This window comes from Notolepis coatsorum (assembly GCF_963971535.1).
Source record: "Notolepis coatsorum genome assembly, chromosome: 8".
Lineage (NCBI taxonomy): Eukaryota > Metazoa > Chordata > Actinopteri > Aulopiformes > Paralepididae > Notolepis > Notolepis coatsorum.
This window is the reverse complement of record NC_140172.1, coordinates 65553742-65569325: the sequence shown is the minus strand read 5'-3', so window position 1 is coordinate 65569325 and position 15584 is coordinate 65553742. Positions and strand designations below refer to the sequence as shown.

General features: G+C 45.2%; 1 protein-coding gene across 1 annotated transcript in view; it reads right to left on the bottom strand.

The window, feature by feature from the left end:
• Positions 1-273: 273 nt before the first annotated feature.
• The window catches only part of LOC311233477 (cell adhesion molecule DSCAML1-like), a gene marked incomplete at its 3' end in the record, with an annotated part of 149196 nt that continues 133885 nt past the window's right edge, over positions 274-15584 (bottom strand). Inside the window, 13 exon segments of the mRNA XM_084320445.1 lie at positions 274-374; positions 377-709; positions 2411-2722; positions 5767-5967; positions 6676-6828; positions 6943-7061; positions 7489-7519; positions 8524-8679; positions 9546-9833; positions 10948-11136; positions 13012-13110; positions 13425-13588; positions 14522-14639. Of these exon segments, the coding sequence (XP_084176571.1) occupies positions 274-374; positions 377-709; positions 2411-2722; positions 5767-5967; positions 6676-6828; positions 6943-7061; positions 7489-7519; positions 8524-8679; positions 9546-9833; positions 10948-11136; positions 13012-13110; positions 13425-13588; positions 14522-14639 (2264 nt within the window).

Sequence of the window (15584 nt, the reverse complement as noted above, 5' to 3'; positions counted from 1 at the left end):
AAAGAAACGTCTTTCCGGAGGAAAAAACTAGACGGGCTACCGGGCGACTTAGCCTTTTCAGCTGCGGTTAAACAGTGACGCCTCGCATGGCCTTTCAGAACCCGACCCAAGAGCACTGGAGCGGGACCGACCGAGGGGTGAGACGACAGTGCGAGACGACAGTGCGAGTCTGAGATAGAGAGAAAGAGAAAAACAGAGAGAGAGAGGGGAAGAGAGAGTGGAAGAGGAATATTTCACTTCCTCTTCCTCACTTTCACCTTCACTTTCACTTTCCTACACCAGCGTGTACGACTTGGAGTAGGCCCCCACGCTCTGTTTCTGCAGTCTGCCCAGCGCCGAGGAGCTGCTCTCGAGCAGCGAGTCTCTGGAGCCCCCACCTTGCCGCTGTTGGGGTTGGTGCTGCCCGTGCTGGAGGTGGAGGCCGTGGCTGCAGCGTTGGAGCCGGGGATGGCGAGAGTCCTCTGGGGCAAGGTGGCCGTGCCCAAGGAGTTGGCACCCAGGCTGCTCAGCCCGGAGTGGCCCAGGGTCAGCGCCTGCGACTTGACAGGGTCCAGAGTCATGTGGCGGCCCTGGGTGTGATACGCCCGCTGCGCCAGGCTGCGGATGGAGGCCTCCCGCGGGGGCACGGCCGGGCAGGGGTCGTGCAGCTCGCCTTGTTTGCGGAAGAACGGGTCCGTCTTCATGTAGAGCGGCAGGTTGCAGAATTCACCTGAGAGTGAGAGTAGAAATAGTTGGGACAAGCTCAGAGATGTATAAAATAGTCATTTCAAACTTCTGCGAAGCTGGAAAACCTTTCTGATGCTACTTTTAAAGGCCCAATCAGTGATCCACAAGACATAAACAAGCGGGTTGCCTCAAAAAATTATATGAAGTGAAATATCCCTTTAAGAATGTGCCCATCAGCTTATGACCCCATCTTATACCATTGGTTCTTAGATGTGATTTAGTACAGAATTCCATAGTCTATACATATTCATTTACTTTTATCCAAAGCGACAAGTGCTGTACAACAAGTCAGCAGGAAGGGTACAACTCTGGCAGCATAAGGGCTTGTGTCCATAGCGGACGTTTTTTTCAAGGCGGAACGCTTTGAAAAGCCAAAAAAAGCATGTTCAGAGCGTTTTCATAGCGTTTTTTTTTGCTTGGACCTCAATCTGCTTGAGCTCGTGCCTGCCGCGGCTCCGTCACTTGCTCGATGTTGATTGGTTGGGGGAAAAAAAGTTACCTTGATGAGCGTGCTCCTCTCCAAAAGTTTAACTAGTTTCAACTTTATGCGTTGGGAGCGCTCCGCCCAAAAACGCTGCCGCCGAGAGCGCATTAAAACGCGAGGCGCGGCGCTGGGAAAAGGAGCGCGCCTGTCGCGTCTCCAGCATAGAAATGAATGACAGAAAGGAGCTGACAACTCATAAAACGTCCGCTATGGACACAAGCCCTAAGGGTAAGTAATTGTCACAATCACGGCGAGAGCCTCTCTCTCTCCTCCTGCTTCCACGCCCTTATATGGGCAGCTTCCGGCCCCAGCGTTCTCATGCTGTCACCTGGCAGCAATCAGCACAGCTGAGAGTCATCCGCTCGTCACCAACCCCGATATCAACCCTACGGATCCTGCCCCTCATCGTCTTAGTGTTATCCTATCAACCCAGGACCATCACTCCCGGCCTACGCTGTCTCCTGACACACCGGCCGCTCGGACGTCCTGGGAACCTCAAGCGAGCGCCCCTGCTTGCCCAAAGCCGCACATTTCTGTACATTCACTATTGCCCTGTCTGCCTCGTACCCAAAGGAATTAAAACAAACCTAAAAAGCTCCATTCTCTCTCTCCCTGTGTGTTCTGCTATTGGGCTCAGCCACCGCTGCCGTAACAGTAATACTGTTTGACAAACAGTATCGAACTTGAGTGCTACACTCTGCATAGTAGAGTAAACATATTAGCATAGTAGATAGTAATATAATGTATAATGTATGTAAATGGTAAAATGGCAAATGGCTGCATTTATATAGTTCTTTTATCCAAAGCGCTTTACAATTTGTTCCTCACATCTTACCCATTCATTCACACATCACACACAGACGGCGGAGGCAGCCATCATGCAAGGTGCCAACTTGCTCATCAGGAGCAATTAGGGGTTAAGTGTCTTGCTCAAGGACACTTCGATATGCTGCCCGGGAGGAGAGGGAATCAAACCGGGAACCTCCGGATTACCAGACGACTGCTTTACAGAGTCACTGTAAACTCATTTGGCTGGGGGACCCTCTGGAACCCTCTCAAGGACCCCTGGGGGACCCCACTCTGAGAACCGCCGTCCTATTACTTGTGATTTTATTACTGCACCTTAAATTTGAATCCCAAATCTCATATGCAAATATAATGACAATGAAGTACAATCTACAATCTATCATCTATACTTACTCTTGTTGGCGCGGTGCGGTATGGGTACGGCCACGTTCTTGCCGCGGTCGTAGTCCTGGGGTTTGGGCGGCGAGGCGGTGAAGCGGCAGATGCCCGGCTCGGACGGCGTGCTGAGGGACGTCATGCTGTCTGCCGGGTCGTTGGTGCCTGTGGTCATCTGGTCAGACGAGCTGTCGGAGATGAAGCACTCTGTGATGGTGAACTTGGCGTGCTGCAGGTGCTCCTCCAGCTTGGCGTGCTCGTAGGCCCGGGCCAGTTCCTCGTAGGTGGACGACGCGCTCTCCGTCGACACCATGCTGTTGCGACCCTTATCTGGAAACAGCAAACCAACCGAGTTTCATCTCAAAATAAAACCACACTTTGTATCCATTAAGGAAAAAACGATTATTAAAAAGGAGATGTATTTCTATTGTTGGGATTCATTTACGGAACAATGCTGATGTAAATTTAAGAACGAGTAATTCACTTTTGGTTTGAAAATAAATGGTTTGTGTAAATGCAGCTGTCGCCTATAGAGGGCACATGTTTATTTTGATATTTCATTTTATTTCATGTGACGGATCACTTCCTGTCTCCCGCTCTGACTTGCCGTAGTTTGATCAGATCAGGCAGAGCGTGCCAAGACGTGTAGAAGAAGACAGCGCAGCAGATTTGTGCACTTTATTTTGTCAAAGCTAAAAGACTAAATACTAGAGATTTGAAGATAAACCCCCTCCCATTGAGCTGCAAGCAGGCCAAAGTGGTTAGTAGAGTTTATTCACACATGTTTGTTTTGTTTTTGTAATTCTATTGACTGAATGTATGAATATTGATTGTCATTATTTCCTGCATTGTAGTTCTACGGTGGTGATGAAAGTGATGCTACAGTCACATGATGCTAGCTAGCTCCGCTAGCCTCATTCAAGAATTTGCATCAATAAAACAAGCCATCTGTAATTAAAGAACTCGGAGTCCTCGTCATGCATCCATGGGCGGCACAGTTTGTATAGCTATTTTTGAGGGTTACAAATGTACAGTATGTTCAGCCTGGCTGGGGCTAGCCATGGTCTAGCATGGTATGGTATGGTTGGGTTTGTGTCACCATTGCATTTCTTGTAAACTCTCAAAAGTCACACCAGCAACTGTGGTATAAGCCATGGTGATACAACAGTCCCAGCTAGTTCTGGCCAGGTTGTGAATGGTCAGCCAGGTTTGGCAAAGGTACAATGGAGATGCTCACTGTGTGCCAGACCCTAAACCCTGGTTAGTGGAGACGAGGAATAACTCACATTAGTTAGGTTGGGCAGTGTGGCCCAAAATGCCCTCTGAAGCTCAGAGATTTACTGTGTAGCTGCCTTGATTTAGTACAGATCGCCCTGCTTCTTCTTTGACTAAACTGTGCTTTCTAGCAAATGTTTAAAGAACAGCGTCACAGCCCCGCCTGCTGTGACCAGCTGTCACTCTTCTTCTATTGGGGCCACTGGCTGTCACTCAAGTTCACTGAAGAATATGAGGGACAGTGTGCTGTTTTGGTTATTGTGCGTTATCGCCATCCAGTGGTGGTAAGATGACAAGGCAGGCTTGCAAGCATGACTGAATGAATGAATGAATGGATGAATGAATGAATGAATGAAAACTTTATTTAACAGATTGCAGAATGGGTACAATACAGTACGGCTCAATACACACAATTGTTAAGGGGATGCAGACCTGAGAAAGACGTTTGTCTTGTTTCCATCAGGGTCCCCCATTTTCAATTCATATAGACATTTATGACATACACAACATACATGACATTTATGGCATAGGGACATATAGGTATTTAGTACTGATACATTTGTGACTTAAACGGTATTCAAATATACAGTACTGTTACCCCTAGATCCTGACATAGTATATACATATGATGGGGAGGGGACTGTACACTAGGAGGGGGTGGGTGGGTGGGAGAGAAATATACATACGGCGGGGAGGGAATATATACATGCGGTGGGGAGGAGACTGTCTATTAGGAGGTGGTGGGGGTTTTGGGCATTTATGGTGGCCAGTTTCGAATTGCAGCCTCCCGTAGGTGCTCTTTAAGAGCGGTTTTGAATGTGGGTAGGGATTCACATTCCTTTACAGCTTTGGGTAGGGCGTTCCACATTGATGTGGCATAATTGCGAAACGTGTTTAGTCCCTTGTTTGAGCCGAATCTGGGTTTAACATGATTTGTTGAGCTTCCTCTGGTGTAGTGGTTGTGGTATTCACTGACCTTTGGGAAGTATTTTGACATGTACATGGGTACCTTAGTCGTATAGTGTATCTTGTAATCACTAATTTCGTCTTTCCTTGTGACAATATTGTCACCCACTGCAACTGAGAAGCCGTCGGTCTTGCTGAGTTTGTTATTTGAACCGAAAAGAATGGACTCTGTTTTGCCCATGTGTAATGATAGTTTGTTATCAGCGAGCCATATGCAGATTTTGCCTAGTTCCGAGCTGAGGGTTTTTTCAACCTGCAACTTGTTCTTGTCAGAGACCAGCAGGGCTGAGTCGTCCGCAAACAGGAACAAGTTGCAGTCACAGGCTGACGACATGTCATTTGCATAAATTAGGAAGAGTAGCGGTCCTAGTATGCTTCCTTGTGGAACACCACAGCTCACTGTGAGGGGGGGGGGGGGAAGTGTACCGTTTACCTCTACCATCTGTTCTCTCCCCTCCAGGTAGGATTGCATCCAGCTCACTGATAAACTATCAAAAGCAATTGCTTTTAGCTTGTCAATGAAGTTACCACGGCCAAAGTGCTTTAAATGGCTGACCAATCGATGCCATTCCTAGAGCCCCTTGCTACAGTAGCTCTCGCTAGCAGGATGAAAAGAAATTGCTCCAGGATAACTGTTTTATCTTCGATTGTTTATTTTGTTAACAAGTACATTATCTTGTATGAGAAACGTGTTAAATGATCAGATAACTTTCAGCCACTAGATGTAGCACTAGAGCCCCAGCATCTCATTTATCCAATCAGATGCATTCCACGAAGGGAAATGGGAAGTATGGGGGGGATACATGCACGCAACAACATTCATCTTGGACCCACACATATTTTTTTTATGAGAAATTTATAATCAATTAACTAATAAATAGTTTGGAGAAAAGCAATACTTTTATTCCGCACATTTCTAAAAGCTCTGTGGATATATATATTTTAATGATCACTCTACATAAAATGTTTATTTATAGCACCTTTGAGTAAACAAAACAAAACGTTTTTGTTTCCATTCGGAGGATCTCATTTTGGCAACAATAATTTAAAATTTAATATTCCCGGATGTACTACTACGGTATTTTAGACTAATGTGTCATTGTGCCAGTGAAGCCTGGTGAGTGTTTTTTCACCTGTGTCCTGAGAGAGGCTGGCACTGTAGCTGTCGCTCTCTGTGGCGGTGATACCGTGGGAGCCCATGGTACGCCAGTCGGAGGTCAGAGTTCGCGCAGAGGCTGTGGATTGGCTCTGACCCGGTCGACTCAGGGTCCACTGGCTGGAGTAGCGGTTCCTGGAGCTGTGAGCCGATTTGATACTCTTTCTGGAGACGGGGTCTGAGAGACACGGGTTCGAGATCAGAAACATCAGAAAACATAGTACTCTCTGCACTATCCATACCATATATCAATACTACAGTACATTAAAGAGGACATTTTAGTCCTTTTCAACAAGTTAATATAGGTCTTTGAGGTCCCCTAAACATGTCTTTGAAGTTTTCTGCTGAAAAGAAAACCACTCAGATTATGCATCCTCTCTATAGTCTATACCTCTGTTTCAGTCCTGTTCTCTGTGCCCCGTAACGAGTGAGCTGCTTTTATCGTACAAATACGATAATTATCTTACATCTAGCAGTGGTGCTAGATGTTAGTGAGCCTGTAACGTCGAAAGAAATTCAGATCCAATTTTCAGACTAGATGTTGCAGATCAAATATGACTCAAGATCCAGCAATAGCATAGCAATCGTTAAAGATATTGTCAGAAACCTATTAGAAAAGAGAAGATTTATGCATGTGTCGCCATCTTTTACATTTGATCAGGATATCTTCACATGCACGTTATTAACTACAGCGATTGTAGCTGCAATTCTGAATGGCTCATTTCAAGAGGAAGGGTGCTTGTCACAACTGTACTGCAGAAAAGGTAAAATGCAGATATTTCAAATGTTCTCAGTGTTGGGACAACCCCTAATTCAGTAAAAACAATGCCAAACACAGGAAAAGGCTATTTTCACAATAGGTCCCCTTTAATAACAAACAACTCACTAGTGCCTGGCCGGATATCCGACATGTCAATCAAAGGCCCAGTGTTCTGAATGAGGGCTTGGTGGTGCAGAGACACGCCTGTGCAGAAGTTCTGGGGATTCACCGATTGGCTGAACTCTGTGTCTGTCACCGGTAGTGCCGCCTTGTCCTCCCCTATTGTGAGCAGGAGAGAAGGTGCTCAATACAGATACATGAAATGTGTCCCAAATTAACCGTTTGTTTTGAGTGAATACTACTGTATAGTGTAATAACCAATCAGCCACAGACCTATCTGTTTGATGCCCTCCTTGTCTTCTATGAGCAGCTGTACACGGGGGATGTCGATGTGGAGCCTGGGTCCCTGAGGCGGGCCCTTCACTGGAGTGTCCATACTGCGGTTGTTCTTACTGTAAAGTAAGTACAGACATTTATTACAACAAAGACATTTATTCCACACCAAAAAAATCATATTAATTTATGGTTGATAAAATACAACATCTTCAATACCACAGAGGGGAGGGGACTAAAGGTTGGGGGGGAGTATGCACACACAAATCCACAAATCAGCACACACACACACACACACGCACACACACACACACACACACACACACACACACACACACACACACACACACACACACACACACACACACACACACACACACACACACACACACACACACACACACACACACACACACATAGATTGACATAGGTCAGATTGTTTTGCCTCATAAGGTATTACATACAGTTTTGTTAGCTAGGACGGGCATACCGGGCAAACCAATGACTCCCTCCAGCTCAGCCAAGACATTGTAAGAGTTAACTTACCTGATGAGCATCTCTGCAAGGCTCTTAGCATCTGAGGAGAGGAGACACAACCATCTCAATTAGATTACGGGATTGTGGAGATAATCGTTTAAACTAGGGATGTTCGATATTGGCTTTTTTACCGATACCGATATACCGATATTGTCCAACTCTTAATTTCCGATACCGATATCAACCGATACCGATATATGCAGGGTTTACCCCCCCAAAAAACTGAATAATTTCAGGTAATTAACATTACATATCTCTTGTTGTGTAATTAACACAACATTATGCATACTTTGACAATAAATAAAATAATAATTTGTTCTTACTTGCTTGCCTGGGTAAATAAAGTAAAAAAAGTTTAAAAAATAAATAATTAAAAAAAAAAAAAATTAAAACCGATACAGATATTTTCCGACATCACATTTTTATGCCAATATCGGCGATAATATTGGTAGGCCAATAATATCGGACATCCCTAGTTTAAACCCATCATGTTCATTCTCTCACATAATAGTGCTGGGGTGGGGGGGGCGGGAGACCGATTTGATTGACGCTTCCTAAAGTACTATCCATGCATTGGAGGCACGGTTCAAAATCTAAAAGTATTGGGGGTTTGCCCTGGTTCAGAAAGACGTCACTCACGGAGTAGGTACGTTAGTAAGTTAGGTAAGTTAGTCGTTTGGTCAACTACAGTGCAACACACAGTAACATCCTCTTCCTCCTCCCCCTCCTCCTCCTTTCTCCTCCTCCTCATCTCTCCTCCCCCTCCTCTTCCTCCCCCTCATCTCTCCTCCTCCTTCTCTCTCCCCCTCCTCTCTCCTCCTCCCCCTCATCTCTCCTTCTCCTCTCTCCCCCTCCTCCTCATCTCTACTCCTCCTCCTTTCTCCTTTTCCTCCTCTCTCCCCCTCCTCTTTCCTCTTCCTCCTCCTCCCCCTCATATCTCCCCCTCCTCCTCCTCCTCCTCCTCCTCCTCCTCCCCCTCCTCTCTCCTTCTCCTCTCTCTCACCCTCCTCCTCCTCTCTCCTACTCCTTCTCCTCCTCTCTCACCTCGGAGTCTTTTCAGTCTCTTTTCCTTGCGCTTCTTGCGGATGATGAAGAGCAAGGCCACGCCCAGAGTGACCAGGATGACCGGAGAGCCGATGGAGAACAGCTTCTTCACGTCATCCCCCTCTCCTCTGGCTGACCTGATAGGAGGAATGGTACCTGGGGGGGAGAGGGAGAGAGAGAGAGAGAGAGGGAGAGAGAGACAGAGAGAGAGGAGAGAACAGAAAAAGAGTGAGAGAGGTGGTTATTACACAAAAATAAATAATTACAGTTATTACATACAAATAAAACCTACTACATATGCAGTAATGGAGATAGTAGAAGAAATATTGAAATAGTTGGAAATTATGAGTGTTATATTCCAACACTAGTAAAGAAGGCTTTTGATACTATAGATCACAGCATATTAGTGAGAAAACTATAATATGAGATACGAGGTATAGCTAACGGTACTTGGAAACCAGACAGAAATGTGTGCAAATTAATGACACTGTGTCAGGATTTAGGAAGGTCACCTGTGGAGTACTGGTGATAGGTCCAAAACGTTTTATACTTTATATTAATGATATTTGCATTAATACATGTTACTGAACTGTTAAAATGTGTTATTTTTGCAGACGATACAAATGTATAGGAACTTCTGTATGATATTGAAAGTGAGATGGAAATTCTCAAAACTTGGTTTGATGTTAATAAATAGTCTCTCGATATTAAGAAAAAATCTTTATGTTTTTGGTAATCGAAGATAAATAGATGGGGATGTCGAGTAAAAAAAATTCTGTGATGTTAAAATTGAAAGAGGGAATTTGAACCTTTAACATGGCCATGTGGTACGGAAATCTAATTCACATTAAAGGAAGGAATAAGTTGCAGAGGATGAGAGAGAGAGAGAGAGAGAGAGAGAGAGAGAGAGAGAGAGAGAGAGAGAGAGAGAGAGAGAGAGAGAGAGAGAGAGAGAGAGAGAGAGAGAAAAGAGAGAAAAGAGAGAGAGAAAAGAGAGACAGAGAGAGAGTAAGGGATCTTACTGCCATCGTAGTCGGTGGTGGCAAATTGTGAGGTCTGGTTGCCGCAGCCGGCGCTGTTGCAGGCCTTCATCTTGAGCTCGTACCAGGTGGCCTCCCGCAGCTCGCTGAGGAACAGCTGGGTGCTGGAGTTGGCCTTCAGGCTCTGCCAGCCCCACGTCCCCTTGGGCCGGAAGTCCAGCAGCAGGGCGGTGATGGGGCAGCCGCCACTGGTCCAACCCTGCAGGTTGAGCCCCGCATGGGTGGAGTTGATGTGGGTTAGCAGGGGTTGGTCCTTGTTAAACACAGGCTCTGTAGAGAGGAGAGGAGGAGGAGAGGAGAGGAGAGGAGGAGAGAGAGAGCAGAAGAGAGGAGAGGAGATGAGAGGAGAGGAGAAGAGATCAGAAGAGACGAGGAGAGGGGGGAACAGAAGAGAGTAGAGGAGAGGAGGAGAGAGCAGAAGAGACGAGGAGAGGAGGGAACAGAAGAGAGGAGAGGAGAGGAGGAGAAGAGACGAGGAGAGGAGGAGAGGAGGGAACAGAAGAGAGGAGAGGAGAGGAGGAGAAGAGACGAGGAGAGGAGGAGAGGAGGGAACAGAAGAGAGTAGAGGAGAGGAGGAGAGAGCAGAAGAGACGAGGAGAGGAGGGAACAGAAGAGAGTAGAGGAGAGGAGGAGAGAGCAGAAGAGACGAGGAGAGGAGGGAACAGAAGAGAGGAGAGGAGAGGAGGAGAAGAGACGAGGAGAGGAGGAGAGGAGGGAACAGAAGAGAGGAGAGGAGAGGAGGAGAAGAGACGAGGAGAGGAGGAGAGGGGGGAACAGAAGAGAGTAGAGGAGAGGAGGAGAGAGCAGAAGAGACGAGGAGAGGAGGGAACAGAAGAGAGTAGAGGAGAGGAGGAGAGAGCAGAAGAGACGAGGAGAGGAGGGAACAGAAGAGAGGAGAGGAGAGGAGGAGAAGAGACGAGGAGAGGAGGAGAGGGGGGGAACAGAAGAGAGTAGAGGAGAGGAGGAGAGAGCAGAAGAGACGAGGAGAGGAGGGAACAGAAGAGAGTAGAGGAGAGGAGGAGAGAGCAGAAGAGACGAGGAGAGGAGGGAACAGAAGAGAGGAGAGGAGAGGAGGAGAAGAGACGAGGAGAGGAGGAGAGGAGGGAACAGAAGAGAGGAGAGGAGAGGAGGAGGAGAGAGCAAAGGAGAGGAGACATCATTGTTTATACCTTTCTCTGTTGAATGACAGCACATTTCATCGTCAATCACTTTTTGTTTTACATTTGCACATGTCGCTGGTGGTACCAAATAGAATCAGAAGACAATCAATTTATTTCTTCAACAAAAATATATATTGAAGAAAACTTGAAGTATGTTATAATGGTTTTCATAACCGAAAAAACTCAAAGCAGCAGGCGGTTCATACCCGGTCGGTCCCACTCACCTCTGCCATGTGTTTTTGCCTCGATGATCTCGCTGATGCGCCCTGAGCCCACACTGTTCTTGGCGGCCAGCTTGACCTTGTACCAGGTGCCACAGCGCAGGTTGTCCAGCCTGAAGGAGCGCTCGCTGGAGCTGATAAACACGTCCCTCCACTCCTCCGTGTTGTCCACGGAATACTGCAGCACGAAACCTACACAGGCCGACGACAACACGACTTTAGGTTAAAGGTGCTATAGATAAAAAAATGTATGTACCGGTATAATTTTCTTACCTCTTTTAGAAAAGGTATACAAAAATATTGCTTTTTCCCTACAAACATTTTTTATTTCTGAAATGATTTTAAAAAGTTTGGCAGTTCCAAAATTATTGTAGTTATTTACATGCATGTATCCCTTCCCTACTTCCCATTTCCCCATGTGGAAAGCACCTGATTGGATAAATGTGCTGCCAATTGAGAAGTGCTCCTGTTTTCAACCTAAAGTTGAACCTATAATATGTTTCCGGCAACTAATATGAACTAGTTTGTATAAACTAATTTGACAGTTTGATCTGAACTTAGTTCAATGGTACAGCATACGATAATTACAATAATTATCATACCCTATTTAATGCTACATAAGCACACCATTGTTTTGGTCTGACATGCTGGTGGTCTAGTGTGACATCTATGTTATCTCTATAGCACCTTTAAATACACACACTTTGTTGTGGAAGGGGGGGTCCACGGGGGTCGGGGGTCCCGGCAAAATGGGAATAGTTTAATTTCACTGGTGTGTCCTTGAATTCCTTGAAGTACAGTAAGGGAATGTATAAGAATGACTATTCTGATCATAGGTTTTCTCATCTGTTATCACCCCACCTACAGTATACAGTATGTTAGATGGTTATACAGCATACAGACCCTCATAGACACATTGTGTATACTGTTTACTTTTATTCATAGTATATATTCAGATACAAGTTTTTTATTGCCTATATTTATTGTAACATATAGTATGACCAATATGGCATATAGACCCTCATCTGCACCTTTGTTTATACTGTTTAATTTTCTCATATTTTATATTCAGATTTAATTGTATTGCCTATATCTACGTCTTTCTACTATTACCCTGCCCATACCTGTACCCCCCCTTCCCCATGCTGCTATGACACCTGTAAGGGGATCAATAAAGGAATATCTTATCTTATATTATCTTATCTTATCTTTTTTTATCTTAGGGATTCTGGATTAAATCATATGTAACAACAATTCTCTTCTCAGACGGGGGTCACTGAGACAATATTTCATCAAATGTTGGTCCATGGCCAATACATCAATTGACCCATCTAAAACCAATTTTAGTTGTGATTGGAGAATCAAGAAAAGAGGGTGGGGTTTGAGATAGGTCAATTTGACGTGACATGAGAGACTCTGATCTGCAGTATGCTAGACACCAAAATAACTGTTGTCTAATTGTTCCTGCTGCTGCGTCTCCTGGCCACCAGAGTGCAGTAGATCACTACAAACAGTCAGACCCACCGTTTCGTCTAGTAACTTATACTGTGAACCCCACTCAGACCAAAAGAAACAAAAAGTGCAATAATAAGCGGGACTCTTTTGCCTAGAGGTCGCTGTTTGACGGCATTACAGATTCTACCTTTAAACTCCTTGAAGAGGGCAAGATGCCAAATCACACCTGAGTCAGTACTTTAATCATATTCTGTATGTTGAACTCTCCAATGCAATAAAGGTATTTTATCTTTTTCACTAAAAGTCGAGTCCATTTGTCTGTAAAAGAAAAAAGAAATCCATAAAAAGGATCTCATGACATCTCATATCTAGTCTGTAAATTAATCATAATTGCTGCCATTCTATCTGGAGTTGATTGAATTAACCCGTCTCAAGCTCAATCCTTTTTATTTCTCTCGATCCTCCAATCACAGTTGTTGCTTTCGCCCGGGGGAAGCAACAGTTGTGAACAGAGGTTTGCGAAAAGGGGGCGGGGTTTGAGACATAGTCTACTGGACATAGTTGACCTCCACCCTCTTAGCTGGACGGTGGTGTAGTGCGTACTGTATGTACCTCTGATGGAGCTGCCTCCATTATCTCCGGGGATCCAGGCCAGGGTGATGGAGGAGGTGGAGGTGGTGGAGACGGTCAGGCGAGGCTGGTCGGGAGGAACTGGATACACACACATAAACATTTGGTTAGTATGCTAGCTGCTAAGTGGAAAACGAAAGCTCTGTCCAACTGTCGTTGCTCTGAATGTGTAGGTTATTTGAAATAAAAAATGATGTTGATTCTTTCTGAGCCTAAACATAATATTTATTCTCACCCTCTCTCTCACAGACAGACAGGCAGACACACAACACACACACACACACACTCATATAGAGTCAGATTGTTTTGCCTTGTGAGGCTTTACATAAAGTTTAATTGGCTAAAATAATAAACGCAACACATTTGAATAAGTCCCATCAAAAACACCCTCTCACCTTGAACCAACAGGTTGACTATGATGGTGTCAAATCCCAGAGTGTTGGTGGCCGTACAGGTGTAGTACCCAGAATCCTCGGCTTTGACTGAGCGCAGGACCAGCGTCCCATTGGATAAGATCTGTCTTTGGCTGTCGACGTTCACCGGGGCGGTCGAGTCCTCACTGATGAACACAGGACTGACTCTGTTAGGCGCTACCATTATTGTACTGGAATTATTAATACAAACACATGACTGACTCTACTAGGCTCTACCATTATTCTACTGGAATTATTAAAACAAACACATGACTGACTCTACTAGACTATACCATTATTCTACTGGAATTATTAATACAAACACATGACTGACTCTACTAGACTATACCATTATTCTACTGGAATTATGAGTAAATGTGGAATTTGTAATGCTGTCAAACAGTGACCTCTAGTCAAAAGAGCCCTGCTTGGTATTGCACTTTGTTTAATGTCTGGTCTCATGGTGGGTTGGAGTTTAGTAACTTATTATACTGTGAATTTCTCAGTCATCTGGGTAGGTCTAAGCACTTGTCTACCACCGCAGAGACCCGGGTTAAATTCCCGGCAGCGGTTCATCCAGCTTGGTCAGCTTTAGTCGTTGCATTAGCAACTCCTACTGGTTGGTCGGGGTGCCGGTTCAGCGGGGAGGGGATCTGGGGGAGATAGCGTGAACCTCCACGCATGTTACACTCTGGTACTTACTTACCATTCAAGTGACACACAACATATATAAATACAACACAGAGGCTAATAGTGACGTCAATGGTTTCTATCTTTTTTTCAGTAATCATACCAAAGTATGAAAATGTAATTTATTGATATTACAATTCTACACATACTGTACTGTATTTTATTTATCCATCTTTATATCTGATATGATCCAGGTCTGTCTATTTGTGAGCTGGAGTGTGTATGGTGTGTTGAGGTCTGACCTCTCTTTGAGGTTAATGAGGTACATCTCTCACTCCTCCAGTTTATCTTCACTCAGACAAAGCCGAGAAGCAGAATAGAGACTCTGCTCTGTCATTTGTTGGTCAAAAATAAGTTCCCCCCACCCACCCAAAAAAAAGAGTTCTGACCTGTCTTTGGTCCATGTGATGCTGGGCGTGGGCTCCCCCACTGAGCTGCAGGGCAGGCGGACCTCCTTCATCCAAGGCGTGGTGACCGTCCCCCCGAAGGACAGGATCTTAGCCGGGGCTGCAAATCCAAAAGATGAAAAATAATTATAATAATAATATGATGATACACTAATTGAATTGTACTCACATATATAAATATCAGAAAGTACAATCTTTTTTTTGCAATGACATAGGCCCACACAGCCATGAAATCCCATAATATGTTTCACTTGACTATACCACGCCAGAAACGCTTCCTTCTTGGGTTGTTATGAAAGACTGGCCCCCTGTGGTCGTGATAGGTAACTGCACCATTTTTAAACATGGTGGAAAGAGACGATCACAACAACATTTTTAGTTCTTCAAGCAAGGTAACTTAGGCCATTGTTTGACATTTGTGTCATTCACACGAGCTACTAGTGCAGCACCCGTTTGGAACAGGCTGCTTGTCCGGCTCCCGGTATTGCTGCTTGCAGTGTTCTCCAGAACCAATGGTGTGGCTCTTTGCTCATCCAATCGACTTCTCACGCGACACTGAACTTCCTGCAGCAGTTTAATCCCACCCGCTATCACAAATAAGCAAAACACACACACATACACACACACACACACACACACACACACACACACACACACACACACACACACACACACACACACACACACACACACACACACACACACACACACACACACGCACACACACACAGAGCTCTTTGTTCCCTGTTCCCACCCCCCTCCCACACACACACACACACACACACACACACACACACACACACACACACACACACACACACACACACACACACACAGCTTTTTGTTCCCTGTTCCCAGCCCCTAGGAAAAACAAAAATGTTCCCAACATAACAACAACAACAACAACAACATAGTTTGTTGTTATAGCGCCGCCTGCAGGCCAAATAGAACCACATCCGATCCTGCACTCCCCTGGGTCCTTGGCAATACCAGACAAATGGTTCTTGAGATATGCGTGTCGCACACACATTCACACAGACACACT